The sequence below is a fragment of the Myxocyprinus asiaticus genome, chromosome 43 (assembly GCF_019703515.2).
Source record: "Myxocyprinus asiaticus isolate MX2 ecotype Aquarium Trade chromosome 43, UBuf_Myxa_2, whole genome shotgun sequence".
Taxonomy (NCBI): Eukaryota; Metazoa; Chordata; class Actinopteri; order Cypriniformes; family Catostomidae; genus Myxocyprinus; species Myxocyprinus asiaticus.
The window spans coordinates 8,079,807-8,099,811 of NC_059386.1; the positions used below are offsets into that span (position 1 = coordinate 8,079,807).

The 20,005-nt window shown below is 37.7% G+C and overlaps 1 protein-coding gene across 5 annotated transcripts in view; it reads right to left on the reverse strand.

The window, feature by feature from the left end:
- Positions 1 to 14,424: 14,424 nt before the first annotated feature.
- The window catches only part of LOC127433145 (mothers against decapentaplegic homolog 2-like), a 40,703-nt gene continuing 35,122 nt past the window's right edge, over positions 14,425 to 20,005 (reverse strand). For 3 of the 5 annotated variants that reach the window (XM_051684821.1, XM_051684820.1, XM_051684819.1), the window contains 3 exons: positions 19,080 to 19,217; positions 18,833 to 18,977; positions 14,425 to 16,614 (listed from right to left, as the gene is read on the reverse strand). In XM_051684821.1, coding sequence (XP_051540781.1) covers positions 16,491 to 16,614; positions 18,833 to 18,977; positions 19,080 to 19,217 — 407 coding nt within the window. In that variant the 3' untranslated portion in view covers positions 14,425 to 16,490. Of the gene's footprint in view, positions 16,615 to 18,832; positions 19,218 to 20,005 lie in introns of all 5 variants that reach the window. The other 2 variants (XM_051684817.1, XM_051684818.1) reach the window with 1 other exon arrangement.

The window sequence follows — 20,005 nt, forward strand, 5'->3', positions numbered from 1 at the left end:
CAAAGCAATGCTTAATAGAGTTGCACATGGCTCCCTTTTCATCTTCTCAATAGCTTTTCAGGATGGATCAACACTTGAGAGAGAGTCATCTCCCAGTTCCTCTCTCAGAGGTCTTGTATCAGGCGCAACTTCACAAGGGAACTTTATTGAACTGGTTTTGACATACTTTTTAATTAGATTGTTCACTGCACGGCCATTGCTGTCAGCCCTAGCCAGCTTAGGAGCCTAAGTTGCACTCTACCAGAAGGTTCTACATAAAAAAAAATTGCACAAATTTATTTGGAGCGCCTAGACACTAGAGTTTACACTGCATCAGAGAACACTGCAAATCCATTGTTTTTTAATGGAGATGGTGCATCGCAAGGACTTAGAGGTAAAACACAAGGGTTTGGAAAGTGACTTGACAGTTTCACTTTTGCAAAGTTGCTGTACTCCCATTTGATGCATTTATATCTGTCAAATACTCCGTCAGAAAATTCTCTAGTGTGTAGAGTGGGCACCCTTAAGGCCCTGATGTACTTTCGGAGAAGTTCTTTTTCGTTCTTCGTTCAGGAGTAACATGAAGGTCGAAACAGCCGAGACAACCTTTGGGCAGATGTGTGAATGGCTTTCACAGCAGATGGCACATAAGTGAATGGGCACTCGAGAGTATTTGAGTAGATTTGATTCCTTTTGTAGACTAATTAAACAGAAAAAAAAAAAAAATATATAAATAAATAAATAAATAAAAATAAATAAAATAAAAAAAAAAAAAAAAAAAAAAAAAAAATCACATGACATGGTCTTGGAAAATGTCTCTACATGAACAATCCTACAGATGTAGGTAAATTTGCAACAGCTTGCTAATAACTCTACACGTGATGTGTTCATGTTGATTGATTTTGACTGACTGAACAGCAAACAGAATTAGCTGTCAACCTCAAGGTAGGTGGAGCTCCAGGTCACTCCTACCGATGACGTGGACCAATGGCAGTAAGGTGTTAAGCAGCCAGTAAGAATTTTTCCTAAAAGTTTGCCCAGACACGCTGTTATGAAAAAATTAAATGAACGCAGAAACACCTTCTTTTTGGCCAGATTTTGTTCTAAATGACATCACACCCGTTCATCCTTCAAGTTCGTGTGAAGTATATCAGGGCCTTTAAGCTACTGCATGACTGTTTATTGATTAGCTGGTTAGTTTATGAGGTTTACTACTGTAATAATTAAAAAAAAAGTGTCATACTGTCATACTGGTGTCATACTGTCTTTCTTTGAAAGAAACTTTTGTTTGCTGAATTAATACATTTGGAACTTGGTTATGGTACATCAGTAACACTGTCTCAGATACAAAATTATCACACCAAACATCTCAGATGTCCATGTCACTCATTGATCTTGAAATATCCAAAGGAAATCAATCTAAAATCAATGTCGGAGTGAAAACAGGCCTAAAGATTCAGTCAGTGTGATTTTTCGTCTGAGTCACGCATGGATTTTGGAGGGAGGAGGTGTCTCTGTATATTTAAGGATTAGCAACTCCCCCTTCCCTTAACTGAGCTCCTTAGTTATTAATTTTACTGTTAAATACTCAAAGAAAATGCTTTTAAGCAGCACTCATTAATACGCCACTCCTCCAAGTAGCCCAGCTAGGTGAGAACAGTCACTGTGGCTAATTATTACCTTCATATGCAAATGCCGTTAGTCATGCTTAAAGTGTACTTTTTCTTATTTAATTAATTAAAACAATCATCTATGAACTTTAAATTAGTCTGGTGTGAAATAATCTCTTTTTATCGTTTAATAATTAGCAGGCATTAAAGCGGCTGTATTAATTGCATTTAGGCTTTTGCCCCAGGAGACACGTGGAGAGGAACGGATTTCTGCTTCCTGAAATAGTGAATTCCCATGAACTGAGGAGCTAAGAAGGAAGAGAGTGAGAGGGTGAGAGATGAAGGGAAGGAGCACAAAGAAAAGAGAATAAACTCTTTTTCTGCATTCTTTCTTTAAATTACCCCTGGGAATCAGAGACAACCCTTAATTAGCCTAGCGCCATGGTAAAATTGATTGAAATGCAGCACATCAATTATTAAGCATAACAGTTTTTTATAACTCCCAACTGCATCTTTTTGGGTGGGAGTTCGCTTGGGCATAACCTATGAAAGCAGACTGCAAATGAGAGGATGTTCATTCACCTCTTCAAAAACTCCTTAGTATCTGTTAAACGCAGCATGATGTGTCTTTACTGAAGTATCACTGATACTCTTCATGGACTATGTCTCCTTTGTTCTGGTGAGATGTTAATTTAACCATTCATGCACCTTGGCCACATACACACTGTGAAGTTCTGGGAGTGACAGCACCTTTTTAATATGGGAGTGAGTTCCCCAAGTTATTGTTTTGTGTGTACAGAATCAGGGAGTAACTCTCAAATTTGCAACGATTAACACTGATGACCACAACAATGCTTTGGCCTATCATAAGCTGAATTGCCAACCGGAAGAAACACTTTCTTGCTTGTGACAGGGCTATGGATTATGAGAAAATGTTGAACTAAATAGCACATAAATAAACAGCAATGATGTTGATGTCAGAGTTGCTGTTGTGTACAGTAGCTGTATTGCATTTTCAGTGATGTCTTTTTCGGTTCACAATGATATCATATTAGCCAGATAGCTAGCTATCTGCTACTGAGACTCATTGTCAGTTTCAATAACAGCAGGGCTGTGTAGCCGCTAACCTGATAATACTTCCTAACATGCTGATTTCATGACTGTGATTCAGTTAGCTAGTTGTGCATTACTTTGCTGAACTGCTTGAGTTTTTAGCGACACGTACCTGATCTGATTGTAGATATGGAACTATCTAGGCTAAATATAAAAAAAACACTAAAAGGTTAATCATTGATATTGAAAATTAAAATTATATATATATATATATATATATATATATATATATATATATATATATATATATATATATATATATATATATATATAATTTTATCACCCAGCCCTATCAGCGACTAGATATGTATTATCATCCGGCAGTTTTTAGTTAGCTGCTGTCGACAGAGGCGTCTTTTGGGGTTTTAATACATGTTAAGGGGCTGTATATAAACTGTATGCTCTTTCTGGACTGTAATGCATGGGTTAGCTCAAGACTGCAGGGCTAGCGGAAGCAAAAACAGAGCAGAGACACTAGGGTTGCCAACTGTCCCGTATTAGCCTGGATGTCCCATATTTTGGCTAAAATTACAGTGTCCCATATTGAAGCGCTCAAAATGCTCAACTGTCCTGTATTTACATGATGAAATGTTGGCAACCCTGAGAGAGACAGACTTAAGAAGCATACCTCTTACCTGTGATTTGCTTGCACTGCACATGGAGAAAAGAGACACATTTCAGATGCACTTTTAATTACACCATTAAAAAAATAGTTGTTCAGTTCGGTTAGGTATAAAATAGGTCAATTTATTTTAAATGCCGTTGTCACTCCCGTAAATAACCGAAATCTGTGTATACAGAACGGGAATAAACATTCAGAAGAGGAGTGACAACCATATTTGGCCTTTAAAACAGACAAAAGAACAACATTTCAGTGCAAGAACATAGGTTCAACAAAGTATGTATCAGTTTCAAAACTGCTTCAGCTTCTTTATAGGACTTGCAAAGTTTTCATCACAAATAGTGTAATTCTGGATCATCTTCAAATAAAGTTATCACAGCAATTTTACCTTTTAGATTATTTGTTTTAAAAATATTGTTGGCTGAGACCTCTGTGGTTTTTATGCCACAACTTGACCCCTAAGGTCAAACATTGACTGTCAGTTAAATTACCTCTCCAATCTGGAGTGTCATCATGTTGAGGTCAAGATAAGTTCACAGAATTCACAATTTCTTTGTATCATTCACACTTACTTCTATCATAAAGGTGGGATGATTTGTCTCCAGTTAAAGCCACCTGAAAATCAGCTAAAGCAAAACAAGCTTTATTTAGAAGTATATTTGGGCATTAAGCAGCCAGCATTTCAAATTACTTCTGTGATTGCTAAAGTAGCAAAACAGTGCTGTTAGTTAAAGCAATCTAAGTGGCAAACGAAAGCTTCATTACTGAAACAGCATTAATTGGTTAAAACAGCAATAATTTGTTTAATTGCTTTAATTACCCTGCCAAATAGAGCAACACAAATTCCCAGCTCATAGACTGCCGGTTGGCCACCCAGGACATTTTCCTTATAACTGCTGCCAGCTGCTGGTAACAATGTGTATAACAGTTTGCAACTGCAAGATGCAACACTGAATTTTCAGGGTAGGTGGTTTCCTTGAATCAGCTAGCTGAAATACTGCTAAAAGTTTATGTCCATATTTATATTGATTAATCTGTTGATACCTACCATCTTGTCCCTAAGATGTGACCTCTCAAATGGAAATAAGCCCTGAAGAACAACAACAAAAAGAAAAAGAACAATAACTAAAAGAACAAGAAGATTAATAAAAAGATGAAGAAGAAGAACAAGAAGTGGCAATTATCAAGGTCCAGGCACTTTAGGAAAGTGGAGGAAATGACCAAAATTGCCCAATTTTAAAGAACAGATCTGTCTGGGGAAAAGTAACTTTATTGCTAATTTTGCTAGTTACTGTGTAGGTATGGTGTTTGCAAACTTATAAAGATTTGTGAAACAAAACGTAAATCTCCGATATCATTTTAGTCCGCCATTTGGAGTTTTCCGAAAGGATTTTGACTACTAGATCGTTGATCCAATTTACACAAAATTTTGAATGTATCATCTAGAGACCCTCATAACAATTTTATTTAATTAATTTATCAAACTACTGTATATCTTCTGAACGATTTGACGAATCAACATTCGTTTGATTATTGTTTGACATGAGGATCTCTAGACGATACATACAAAAATGCATGCGAATCCAACCAACGGTCTAGAGGGAGTTAAAAAAGTAAGTTTATCTGAAAACTCAAAATGGCAGAGCTTGGACCCCAACAAGAAGAACAAGGAAGAATAAGAAGAAAAATAACAAAATCATCAAGGCAGAAGAACTAGAAGAAAAAGAACAAGAAGCAAGAAGATGATGATCAAGAAGAAGAATTGCTCGTTGGAATTTATTTTCAGGACATTCACATGATGCTGTCATAGATTTGAATCATAAACTTATTACAGGTACAATCCTCCTGGAACAACCTTGTGTTAAGTGCCCTTGCCAAGGGCACAATAGTGATCCCAAAAGACTCTTGGCTAGCTTCTTGGAGGAATGGAACTATCAGTCTTCTGGTTACCAGACCTGAGCCTTAACCACTACACCATACCATCCCTGCCATCTGAGGTCTCCTGAGGGTCAATGGCTGGGAGACTACCTGACCCCCTGATGTCCTGTGAATCCTGGTCATTGTCAGTGCTTACCGTGGGTGGAAAAACTCATTTGAGCCTAATTAATTCTTTGCAGGGCTCTTGTGCTCCAGTTACCGCTGTAGATATTTGCCAAAGTATCAGGAAAAAAAACTTTAGAAGACATCCAACACTGGACAAGTCAGAGTGCAGTCCACAAAAGAATTTGTAGAGCCCATTGTTAAGGAGTCAGGGTCAAGTAAAGGTTAGGAGGATGTTTTAATTAGTTGGCCATAACTTATACATGATTGCTCTTTCCCTATAGCCAAAAATCAACAAAAGGGCCTCCTCTTAAGTGATTCAAGCAGAATAGCACAAGACGGTGGAGGCATTGTGTGGATCAGTAAGGTATACTATGTAAAGAAATCTTACAGTTAACAAATCATGTGCATGAAGAGACCCAGGAAGGCTTGACGTTGTAAGCTGAGAATGGAAAACATTATAGATACTCGGACATAACGGCTTGACCCCATACTTACCGGGTTAAGGTAAACATCCATCCTATTTGATAAAATCCTGTTCAGGATGCCAATCTTAATAAGAACTCTTTGTGCAGTGAACTCTAAGAACTCTTAGTGAGTGCATTTACATGCAGGATCTTACACCACTTATACTTAACTTGACAACCTGTAAGGTCATGTAAACATCTTAAATGACCTTCTTTTATCAGAGTATGGTCATCAACTTTTAAAACCAATCGGCACACAGCTTTTTGTCCATTGCCCCATTTTCACTCTGCATGTAAACACCTTGAACAGCATTTTATCAACTTGTTCAATGTTGCATGCCTAGTGCGCATGTCTGTTTATGCTTTAACATCAAAACCGGAGAAAACCCCCTATTTATTTAAAATCTTATTTGAACGTTTTCTTGCATTTTTAAGTTTTTAAAATGAGCTGATTTTTGATTATATTGTTCTGCATTGTATTGTTGTGCATTTTAAACACACACATTGACAGCCTCCTCTGATTGTACACCCATTCAAATAAAACTAAATGCAAATCCAATAGGCCTACTTAGAATACGTTTCCAGTAAGTCAGTTTGTAAGTAAATATAAATTTTTGGGAAATGTTTTTCTGGTGCACGTTAACGAGCCATCAGGGATTTCACAGTGAAATGTTGCCTTAATGCTGCATAAATTATGAACTATTACAGTGTAACTTGGAAAAATCACTTAGTGCCCATCCCGACCACAGGGAGTGGTTTTAACATGAAAGGAATGATTAACAAATGCTGCGATACATCTCTGAGCTTTTAGTAACCAACTTTATGTGGTCTTAACTAAAATCAAATTGATCAAGACCTCTACAGACCTAAACAATGGCCTAAATGGTTATGTGGCCTAAACTCTTCTGTATGTGTTAGAGTTACACATACATTTAGCAATACATAAATACATTGCATTCAGAAAGTATTCAGACCCCTTCATTTTTTTCACATTTTGTTATGTTGCACCCTAAAATGCTTTAAATTATTTATTTTCCACATCAATCTACACTCCATACCCCATAACAAGAAAGCAAAAAAACAGATTTTTGATAACTTTGAAAATTTATTAAAAAGAAAAAAACTGAAAAATATTGACTTAAGTATTCAGTCCCTTAACTCAGTACTTTGTTGAAGCACCTTTGGCAGTGATTACAGCCTCAAATCTTTTTGAGTATGATACAACCAGCTTTACACACCTGGATTTGGGTATTTTCTGTCATTCTTCTCTGCAGATCCTCTCAAGCTCTGTCATGTTGGATGGGGACCATCAGTGGACAGCCATTTTCAGGTCTTTCCAGAGATGTTTGATTGGGTTCAAGTCCGGGCTCTGGCTGGGCCACTCAAGGACATTCACAGAGTTGTCCCTAAGCCACTCTTGCGTTGTCTTGGCTGTGTGCTTAGGGTCATTGTCCTGTTGGAAGGTGATCCTTCGGGCCAGTCTGAGGTCCTGAGCGCTCTGGACCAGGTTTTCATTAAGGATTTCTCTGTATTTTGCTGCGTTCAGCATTCCTTCAACCCTGACCAGTCCCCCAGTCCCTGCTGCTGAAAAACATCCTCACAGCATGATGCTACTACCACCAAGCTTCACCAGTGGGATGGTATCAGAATCAGAATGAGCTTTAATGCCAAGTGTGCTCATGTACACAAGGAATTTTTTTTGGTGAGAAACAAGCAAGTGCACACAGAACATTACAGTGAGACACAGAATATAAAACAAGGTAAGAGTATAAATAGAAATAAAAAAATTGGACATATAACACAGAATGTCATATGTACATGTGCAAGGTAGATTTTTTTTTATTTTTTTTATTGATTTAAATATGAATTTACATATGTATATGACATATTTATACATTATTGCACTATGGGAGTCCTGCAGGCAGTTTAATTGTTCATGTGGTAAATGGCCTGAGGGTAAAAACTGTTCTTGTGTCTGGTTGTCCTGGCGCCGAGTGCTCTGTAGTGACGGCCAGAGGGCAACAGTTCAAAAAGGGAGTGGGCAGGGTGTGGGGGGGTCCAGAGTGATTCTACCTGCACATTTCCTCACTCTGGAGAGGGTGGGCAGGGGGACACCAATAATCCTCTCAGCAGTCCTGACTGTCCATTGTAGTTTCCTTCTGTCTAATTTGGTGGCTGAACCAAACCAGACAGTTATAGATGTACACAGGACAGACTCAATGATGGCTGAGTAGAACTGAGTCAGCAGCTCCAGTGCAGGTTGAACTTCCTCAGCTGGCGAAGGATGCACAACCTCTGCTGAGCCTTCTTCACAATGGAGTCCATGTAGGTGTCCCACTTCAGGTCCTGAGAGATGGTGGAGCCCAGGAATCTGAATGACTCCACGGCTGCCACAGTGCTGTTCAGGATGGTGGGGGGGGATTTCTCCTGAAGTCCACTATGATTTCCACTGTTTTGAGCATGTTCAGCTCAAGGTTGTTGTGACTGCACCAGACAGGCAGCTGTTCAACCTCCCGTCTGTATGCAGACTCGTCACCATCGTGGATTACGCAGGTGATGAGTGGTTCCTGGTTTCCTCCAGACATGTCATTTGAAATTGAGGCCAAACAGTTCAATCTTCATTTCATCAGACAACAGAATCTTGTTTCTCACAGTCTGAGAGTCCTTTAGGTGCTTTTTTATGTGTCTTGCACTGAGGAGAGGCTTCCGTCTGGCCACTCTGCCAGAAAGCCCAGATTGGTGGAATGTTGCAGTGATGGTTGTCCTTCTGCAAGTTTCTCCCATCTCCACACATGATCTCTGGAGCTCAACCAGAGTGACCATCAGGTACTTGGTTGCCTCTCTTACCAAGGCCCTTCTCCCCTGATTGCTCAGTTTGGCCGGGTGGCCAGCTCCAGGAAGAATCCTGGTTGTTCCAAACTTCTTCCATTTAAGAATTATACATTGAACCTTCAATGCAGCAGAATTTTGTTTTGTAGCCTTCCCCAGATCTGTGCCTCAACACAATCCTGTCTCTGAGCTCTGCAGGCAGTTTCTTTGACCTCATGGCTTGGTTTCTGCTCTGATATGCATTTTCAGCTGTGAGACTATATTTAGACAGGTGTGTGCCTTTCCAAATCATGTCCAATCAATTGAATTTGCCAAAGGTGGACTCCAAACAAAGTGTAGAAACATCCCAAAGATGAATCACAGAAATGGGATGCACCTGAACTAAATTTCATGTGTCAGAGCAAAGGGTCTGAATACTTATGTCAATGTGATATTTCAGTTTTTTTTCTTTTTAATACATTTGCAAACTTATCAAAAATCTGTTTTTTTGATTTATCATTATGGGGTATGGAGTGTAGATTGATGTGAGAAAAAAAAATAATTTAAAGCATTTTAGCATAAGACTGCAATGTAACAAAATGCGAAAAAAACGAAGGGGTCTGAATACTTTCTGAATGCACTGTAAATTAATGTCATTTAGCGGAGACCGGAACAAGTTTTTATAATTTTTACTCCAGTGAATATTTCTCTGTGTAGGTTCATTTCTGTATAGGCACAGACCTTAAAGTCTTGACGACAGAAATGTATTTCCACCTTTACTGCCCAGGTAAAAAGACACTGTTCACTAAATACATGTTGAACTGTTGTGACAACATACCCCAGTAGTGGAACATGATGTCACACTATATGGGGTAAATTGTCACAATGGATCCCAGATAGCACACGTACATTTCCGAGATGTCTGTTTTAGATCATTTCATCTGGTAAGCATCAAAATCTAATTCACATCGACTAAACAAATATTCTAAATCATAAACATCTCAGAGACATCTGCTGAATGTCTTATTGCATATGAGCAGACTTCCAGATGTAAACACAAACATCAAATAGACGTCTTGGTGATGTACGTGTACTATCAGGAATAATAAATGAAAATGTAATTCATGGAACAGCAAAAAAAAAAAAAAAGGTAATGTACAAAAATATTATTATACTGGAACTAGTGCTGCAACCGAAATTGTGTTGCCTACTGTCAGAATGTATACTGCATTTGATAAAGAACATACTTTTTGGCTGCTGCAAGTATGCAGGTGAGTAGCAAGTATGAATACATTCCTGGACATACTTCATCCAGGAACGTGGGCATTGTCCTGTGACCCGAATATACAATGTAGTAACAAGCACAATGCAACCACAAGAAACAACTTTCTTTATACAGTTAATACAGTATAGCACTTAAAGTTGAAAAGAGCCGTCTCCCCATACATTTGCCATATATACACTACTGTTCAAAAGTTTAGTGTCACTTACTCATTCTTTATTTTATTTTTCTTCACATTTTAGAATAATAGTAAAGTCATCACAACTATGGAATAATAGAAATGGAAATATGGGAATTATGTTGTGACAAAAAATCCAAAATAAATCAAAACTATGTTATATGTTAGCATCTTCAAAGTACTCACACTTTGCCTAGATTTTGCAGAAATGTACTCTTGGCATTTTCTCAACCAACTTCTTGAGGTATCACCCTGGGATGCTTTTTAAACAGTATTGAAGGAGTTCCCATCTATATGCTGGGCACTTATTGGCTGCTTTTCTTAATTATTCGGTCCAAGTCATCCATTTCAAAAACTTTTTTTTAAATAAAATTTTCGTTTTGTAATTAAATAAATTAATATGTTGGCACAATTATATTTTTGTCTACAAAACTAATTTCAAACATTTAATTATATGCCTTCAGATCAAAAGTTCATGAGAAACATTTCAGGCAAGTGACCCCAAACTTTTGAACGGTAGTGTATATATACACGATCAGCCACAACATTAAAACCACCTGCCTAATATCGTGTAGGCCCCCTCGTGCTGCCAAAACAACTCTGACCCGTTGAGGCATGGACTCCACAAGACCTCTGAGGGTATCCTGTGGTATCTGGCACCAAGATGTTAGCAGCAGATTCTTTAAGTCCTGTAAGTTGTGAGGTGGGGCCTCCATGGATCGGACTTGTTGGTCCAGCACATCCCATAGATGCTCAATCGGATTGAGATCTGGGGAAATTTGGAGGCCAAGTCAACACTTGAACTCTTTTTCATGTTCCTCAAAACATTCCTGAACCAGTTTTGCAGTGTGGCAGGGTGCATTATCCTGCTTAAAGAGGCCACTGACATCAGGGAACACCGTAGATATGAAGGGGTGTACATGGTCTGCAACAATCTTTAAGTAGGTGGTATGTGTCAAAATAACATCCACATGAATGCCAGCACCCAAGGTTGCCCAGAGCATCACACTGCCTCCGCTGGCCTGTCTTCTTCCCATAGTGCATCCTGCTGCCATCTCTTCCCCAGGTCACACACCTGGCCGTCCACATGATCTAAAAGAAAACATGATTCATCAGACCAGGTGACCTTCTTCCATTGCTCCATGGACGAGTTCTGATGCTCACATGCCCATTGTAGGCACTTTTGGCGGTGGATAGGGGTCAGCATGGGCACTCTGACTGGTCTGCGGCTACACAGCCCCATCCGTAGCAAGCTGCGATGCACTGTGTTCTCACACCTTTCTATCATGGCCAGCATTAAGTTTTTCAGCAATTTGTACTACTATAGCTCTTCTGTGGGATCAGATTAAACGGGCTAGCCTTCGCTCCCCACATGCATCAATGAGCCTTGGGCGCCCATGACCCTGTTGCTAGTTCACTAGTTGTCCTTTCTTGGACCACTTTTGGTAGGTACTAACTACTGCATACCAGGAACAATCCACAAGACCTGCCGTTTTGGAGATGCTCTGACCCAGTCATCTAGCCATCACAATTTGGCCCTTGTCAAAGTCACTCGGATCCTTATGCTTGCCCATTTTTCCTGCTTCCAACTGACTGTTCACTTGCTGCCTAATATATAAATACCCTTGACAGGTGCCATTGTAACGGTATAATCAATGTCATTCACTTCACCTGTCAGTGGTTTTAATGTTGTGGCTGATCAGTGTATAAGCATATATAAAACATTTACAACACACATTGGTCTGTTGTGTGTTTGCCAATTTAATATTACAATATTACACCATTTTCAAAAGCCTCACCCACCTAAAATGTCAAGACTAGAGTACATAACGCCATACTTTAGCAAAGAAATGGAATTTAAGCATTTACTAATTAGCCTAAACGTTTGCACGATATTTACTTCAGTGAAATCGCTGAAGTACAATTCTATCAGAAAAGTAGACAAAACTTTACATCATACCAATGAGCATTTGTTGGGCAGCTAAACCATCTTGGAAATGTATGTTATTGAAGCTCTTGCTCCCCTTGGTGGTCTAAGTAAGGAATCTCATTCTTTTACTGGTTTTCATGGCACTTAAAGATTTGTATGACTAGGTTTTTGTACAAGGGTGCTTCATCATCTACGGGCACTTTTTTGTAATAGGGGTTGGTTTTTATTCAAACTACAAGATTTTAACTTTTATTATATAAAGGTCATATTAAAACTGTATTGGAAACAGTGCCACCTTTTATGTACTGATTTGTTATACACTGAAAATCCTAAAGTTGTCATAACTAGAAATATCAAGTTCTTAAAGTATTATTTGAGATGTCAGAGTTGGGATCATAAATCAAGTATTTAAGTTCATTGATCTTATCTTAAAAAAAAAAAAAAAAAAAAAAAAAAAACAATACAAATAAAAATCTAATAAAAAAAATCAGTGTTAATGACTCAAACTTTTGAGTACAAAACTGAGGCTATGGGGAATACCCATAATGCTTTGCACTTGAATTAGTTTCCTTTGTCAAAGGGAAGTTATGGGTGCATTTACGTCACTGTAATTAAGAAATTATAGAGCTTTTAGCTCTTTTGTAGTATTATTTATGTTGTATCGTGTGATGTCACCATAAGAGTGATCAGTGTCCCATTTGGTCAAGTTGGACCCTGTTGACTCAAATTCACTTTGTGCATGTGCAGTTAAAGTGCAGGTATATTTGTATTTCTTTGGAGAATTAAGTTCATTTAATGACTGACCTAGAATCAGTTATCATCCTTATTTAAGCTGTGCTATTGTTTGATCTAAAATTGAATAAAATCAATTGAAATTATTGACAACCATAGAAACATTTAAATAGCAAATACAAAATATTAAATTCCATCATAAAATATCACATTTTAAAACTGACAACCTAAACAAACCCTGATAGCACACATACATCACCCAGATGCCTATTTGATGTGTGTTTTCATCTTGAAGACATCATTTTTAGATTGTTTGGTTATCTGCGATACGTCTATAAGACGTTTCCTCTCAGATGTCAAAAGGACATTCAGCAGATGCTTTGAGATGTATATGATTTAGAATGCGTGTAAATCTGATCTTTTTAAGATGTTTATCAGATGTTAATTAGAATGCGATGCTTTCCAGAATAAATGCCATTTAACAGACTTGGAATTGTACTGTGGCAACAAAAATATGTGAACCCTTTGGAATAAGATGGTTTTCTGCATTAAACTTATCTTCATTTAAGTCACAAGTATAGACAAAACACATTGTGCTTAAGCTAACAACACACAAACAATTATAATATTTCATGTCATTATTGAACACATTACATTAAACATTAACAATGTTGTGGAAAAAGTGACTTCCTAGGCTAAAAATGACTAAAGCTTATTGAAGTCAGGAGTTGGCAAACCTGGCATCCAATTAATGAAACGAGATTGGAGGTGTGGGTTAGAGCTACTTTGACTTATAAAAAGCACTTTAACATTGAGTTTGCTATTCACAAGAAGCATCTGCTGATGTGGACAATGCCTCGCAAAAAAGAGATCTCAGAAGACCTACGATCAAGAATTGTTGCTTTGCATAAAGTTGGAAAAGGTTACAAAGTTATCTAGAAGAGCTTAGATATTCATCTGTCCACAGTTAGACAAACTGTCTATAAATGGAGACGATTTAGTACTCTGGCTACTCTCCCTATAGTGGCCGTCTAGCCAAGATGACTCAAAGGGCACACCACAGAATGTTCAATGAGGTTAACGAGAACCCTAGAGTGAAAGCTAAAAACTTGAAAGAATCATTGGAACTGCTTAACATCTCTGTTCATGAGTCTACTATACGGAAAACATTAAACGGGTAGGAGACTACCTTGTCACTCTACAACGCTAATGGGAAACCATTTTGAGGACTGATGAAACTACGGTTGAATTGTTTGGGAAGAACACGCAGCACTACGTATGGCATAAAAAGGGCACCACATACCAACATGAAACCATCATCCCAACGGTGAAGTACGATGGAGGTAGCATATTTATTTGGGGCTGTTTTGCTGCTTTTGGGCCTGGACCACTTGTCATCATTGAGAGAAAAATCAATACAAGTTTATCAAGATATCCTACAGGATAATATCAGGGTTGCTGTGCACCAGCTGAGGCACATTTTATGACCAATTAATGCAGAAAACCAGCTAATTCAAAGGGATCACATACGTTTTATTGCCACTGTATGTGTGGTCTCTGGGAAAGAGTTAAATATAAACTATTTTAATATTTATTGTGTGAAACATTGGTGCATAAAAAATAAATAAAATAAAAAAAGACACAAGACAGTCATTAACATGAGAATTAAAACATTTTATTAGTGTATTTATGAAGTCTGCATATGCAACACGCCTGAAAAGCTTATCGCCTGAAGTTCACGTCCTACCAATGCATCTCTCTAATGGTAAAACAAGCTCACCAACTGTTAAATGCTTTGCAAAAAAAGAAAGAAAAAAATTACAGAAAAAAAAAAAGTAAAATAAAATTATATATACACATTTATGCATATATGTCTGGTCCACTTTCAGTTCTATTTGGTTTTCTTTCCACACCCAGTCAAAAATGGCAAGCAGAATGTTGCCAGTGTCTTATGGCCACTGCTTTGGGTTTTAAAAAAATGGGCCACAACATCTTCATCAGCCTTTTAACTAGATGCACTTTTAAGTACAATCGCAAGAGTAGTAAAGTCAATGAAGGAAAATATGGAGACTGATGTGGGAAGAGGGGAATGGATATTTGAAACGCCTGGTCACTGCCACAACAAGTAAAGAATAACAGACAGCTATATCACAGTCATTAGTAAAAAGTTGTACAACGAGCATGCACACTAAAGTTGCACAGTTCTCCCTGTCAAAGCAACCTGTGTTCTATTGCGAACCAATAGAACACTGCGACATTTCCGTAGTATTTGACGCTAGCCTCAATTTCCCCTTCGTAAAAACATACGCTTGAGGGGTGGTGGAATATACAGAAGAATCGCATTGTTTTTTGTGGGTGAAATTGGGAGGAGAAGCAACTAAAGTAAAAATTCAGATGTATTTCAGGTCGATTGGGATTTTCAAGGGTGAAATGTTAAGCGGGACAACAGCTTGAATTGGAAACGGTAAAGAAGAAAAGATATTTGCGCTTATAAAAACTTCATGCTAAATAACGTTTTTGTATGATCGGGCATCTCATTATGAAGCCATGTTCCTTTAAAAAGAGGGTATGAGCTAAAAAAATATTCAATTCTAATAAAAAGGAAGAGAGCTTTAAAGATCTTAAATATATTTATATATAAAAATACATGAAAATACAAAAAGTAGCTAAAATAAAAATAAAGGGGAAAAACAATCTTGTAATTGTGAAGAATATCCTAGTTTATTAACACTTAAAGCTTAAATACTTGGATTCTTTAAATTGTTTTCATTTTTTATTCAAGATTTGGATTATATGAGATCGTTTTATAACTGAAAGTCTTTGTTCATCCTCAAAAGAAACTATTTTTCTAAAGAAACCAAACTCCAAAACCACACAGCTAATTAGTGAATATTTCACCCAGTGAATAAAATGTTAATTGGGAGTCACGGTTTAACCTCAAAAAAAGGAGGTTGGAATTGAACATGGGTCTTTTTTGCTTGGTTTCCTTTTGTTAACATTCCTATCAGTTAGCATCCGAATACAAGAAGCATGTCTTACAGCAGCATACCTCAAATCAAAGCAACATTCTTATATAGTGGTTTGGGGCAATTTTATTTTATAATAAAGCTAGATTTTGGCATTACTTTCAGAAATCGAAGTTGAGAGTCATGATTAAGTCTTAATGCATTATTTATACAATTGTTTGACGTGAATAAAAAGAATGCGACTTTTTGCCATAAAAAGTTACCTCCTTGAACAGTCGGATTCAGATTGTTAAAAGTCAGAGTACTCACTTCGTTATTTAATGGGGGGGGGAAGCCTTACTGCTACATGCATGAAGTTATGTACTGCCTTCTGGAACTTCCACACAACATACACACCACCTTCCTTCCTTCTTGAAAACAATAGAAAATAAAAATAAAAACCAATGTACATTTTAAATTCTACTACTAATACATTTAATATTGAGGGTGTTTTTTATGATAAAAAAAAAAAAAAAGAGAATTAAAAGGTGCATGAAGCTGATGTGACAGCAAGTGCCGTGTTCGTATCTGAACAGTGAGAACATCAGTGTTTTTGGGGGAGGCAGGGCAGGGTAAGACAGAGATAGAGAAAGGGCCACAAGCACTATGAAAGGGGGGGGGGGGGAGGTTATAGTAAGTCTGTTGTTCTTCGAGTTGTCGGTTGATGTGATTGTAGAATCAGTTGTTTTTGGGGCAGAAGAGAAATAGAGCATCATCATGGTGATTAGGACATACTGGAACAGCGCACGGAGGGTGAGCCCATTTGGGTCAGAACCTTATCCAGCCACTGCAGGGGACCGTTCAGATGCAGCTCGATCCAGCAGGGGGTGCTCGTCACAGTCTGCCGTCTAATGCACACAAAAACAGAATGGATAAGAAGATTCTTGTATAATGGAGGCCGAGCACGTATACTAGAACAATTTTCCAAGGACAAAAGGTCCAGTTGTACCCCCTTATCGGCGGCCCTGCTTGCAGGCATTATGATCAAAACTGAACAAGTGATTTGACAAATCAAAAGTGTTCCGTTTTGATAATTTATGAAAAAGTTTGCACTGTGCACATTATTGTAATCAGTAAAAACATCAAACTCATCAAATAGCCATGTGTCATATGTTTTTAGAAAGCTCTCAAAGAGCAGAATACAACCAGCCTATTTGTATTACTCAGACAAAATTAAAGTGAGTAACAGCTAAGTATATGTCTTTGACATTTATGCTTCATGTCAACAAGTGTTGCTTATATGCCATGTTTTTGCTTATAACTTAATGAAAAATAGAACATAAAATATCACATACCATCACTTAGAGGAGGTAATAATCTTTAAAACTAGCCCATATACAAGGTAATTGGATGCATAGATTAGATAATTGACACCAAGCACAATGTGCACACAGCATCTGGCAATATGGCTGAAAACAGGTTAGCTTTCCTGGATCAAATGACATCATTGGATAATGTTGCGTCATGGAACGCTAAACCAAATGGATTGGGTTCAGATCAGTGCAAAAATCATCCATATTTGGGCAGACAGATGTGTGATTGGTGACTGACACATATGGCCACCAGAAGGCACCAAGTTCATGACACAGACACAATGATGACTCAAATGGCACAGAATGAAACTCATTCTGTGAAGTCTCATTACTAAAATCATATCTGCATGCTGTTGTTTTTTCATGTGTAATAATTCTTATGTAAAATTATTGTTTTATTTGTTTGGAGACGTTTTTGTACACTAGGATAAATTATTTTTGTAATACTATAACTTTTGATTGCTTTGTTGAATCAACACAAAATTGTACTCAGTTACAGCTGACATGATTGGGAACAAAACAAAAGCAGTTTTTCAGGGAGCCACCTGAGATATGTAATCTCAAATCAGAAAAAAAACAAATACATTTTTTTTTTTTTTGACTTTTCGGCAGTTTCTCAGGCTGAGAGTCTCAGAATTTATCAATCTATATTGTTAAAAATTTGAATAGAATTCTTTACAATGACACTTGACCCTCATTGATTTTTTTTATTTTTTATTGTCGAGTTATAAACCTTTAATTTTTGGTATGCCACTGAAACATGAAATCTTTAAAAACACCCTCAGAGCTTAAAGGGTTAAGACATTAAACAGCTTTCTCTTTATCTCTGTATACATGCGGCTTAAGGTCAAAGTATACTTTGGTTGTCCGTGTTGCTGATCACTCCACACAGTATGCATTATGCAAATTTAGTCATCAGCACGGTCTGCGTGGACTGTCTGCGTGCGGCCCAGATTTTTTACATGTGGACAGTCCTTGTCTGTTCACATCGTCAGCACATGCAACAGTACTAAAAGAGTATCACATAGTGTATGCGTCAAACGCGTTTGTATTCACTCGTGGTAAAAAGAGTATACTTTGAAAGGCAACGCGACCGTGTGCGATCTGAAACAGAAAGCGTCTAAGGACGACTATGACATTTTTTGTTCTCCGTTTCTTCAATGTCGCTCTGTTTTCTTAACTTTCCTTCATGAACTGCCACAACATTGTGCTGCAATAGTGGAGTTCCCCATGTTTACATCATACTGCTGGCACACTTGAGCACATGTGCGATTCAAAAACCTATAAGAACACTGCTTATGCGTTACATGGACACATGTTTTGTTTTTGCCGATTTGCATTCTTTGCGCATGTCGCTACCTACTGGGCAGGGAAAACAAATCCCAAAAAAGGACTTAAATATAGATATGTTTTTTCTCACCCACACCTATCATATCACTTCTGAAGACATGAATTAAACCACTGGAGTCTTATGGATTACTTTTTATGCTGCCTTTGTGCTTCTTATAGCTTCAAAGTTTTGGTACAATTTACTTGCATTGTATAGACCTACAGAGCTGAGATATTCTTCTAAAAATCTTTGTGTTCAGCAGAAGAAAGAAAGTCATTCACGTCTGGGATGGCATGAGGCTGAGTAAATGATAAGAGAATTTTAGTTTTTGGGTGAACTATCCCTTGAATTTTAACATTTGTTAAAAACTGTTTCACAGAACTGAACAGAACTGTATGCAATGGTTGCGGATCTTTTCCATACCTGTACTCGGCTCCCCAGCCTTTGACAAAACTCATGCGAATAGTGCACATCCTGGTCAACTGATATACAGCTTCAAAGCCCTGGTTCACTGACTGAGCCAGTAGTGCTGCAAACTCCTGGTTATTGAAGATCTTCAGGTTGCAGCCTAGAAAAGACATTACAACGACCTTATAATGCCTGACGTAAATCAATGTTGAAGAAAATTCTGAGGGAAGGTACAGTGTACACTGAAAAGTATATCTCTTACCTGGGGGGATTTTACAGACAGTCGCTGGGTGCCAGCCATACCTCTGATTACAGTTAGGGCTCTGAACGAAGATGGCGCTGTCGCTAAGACATTCAGCAAACACCTCCCCTCCAATATAATACAGCCTAACCCCTCGTCCTATTCAACACACAAACAGAATATTAATAAACTGATCATATGACTATTGTCATCAATACAATTTCAATGTGTCAAAGTAGTTGAGTGATATATCAGTTTTGCCGATTAATCTGTGCCGATAACTACTTTTGGAACTATAGGTTATCATAAAAAATGAATGCAGATATATATATATTTTTTTCCTGTAACCAGCATTGGAGGGCTCTGTAGTACAACTGCAGCCTCTAGAGGTGAAATATATATATATATATATTTTAAAAAAATCACTGACAACTTGTGGCGATTTGCTGAGTCTTAATCAGTTTTCATTGACAATATTCGTCCATATTAATATCCTCAGTTTTATGCATATTTTGTTATTTTGATTAGATAATCAAGTGTTCTAATTGAAGTGAGGGCACAAATGCAAAGCCAAATATACGGGAGTATACGAAAACGTGTCCCGCCAGTACATGCATCCGAGTCTCCAACTTCATATCTGGTGAATAATTATCCCAAAAAGTAATCTGGTGAATGTAAATGTATATAAAAACCCTTCATCTGGTGAATATATAGGCTATAAATACTATCAAAACTTTACCTGGTGAATGCTTACATGTAGTGCATTGTATAATGGAGCCAAGTCTCTGACTGTTTATGGACTAGAAGACACATATGAACAGATATTGTTACACGTTTATTTATATAACCAATATTGATTGAGTTCATATTTATTTTGATTGACGGTGTCCCTAGAGAAAAGGTATTATGGTTGCACAAACTATGTGCCCATGAGAAAGAAAGAAACA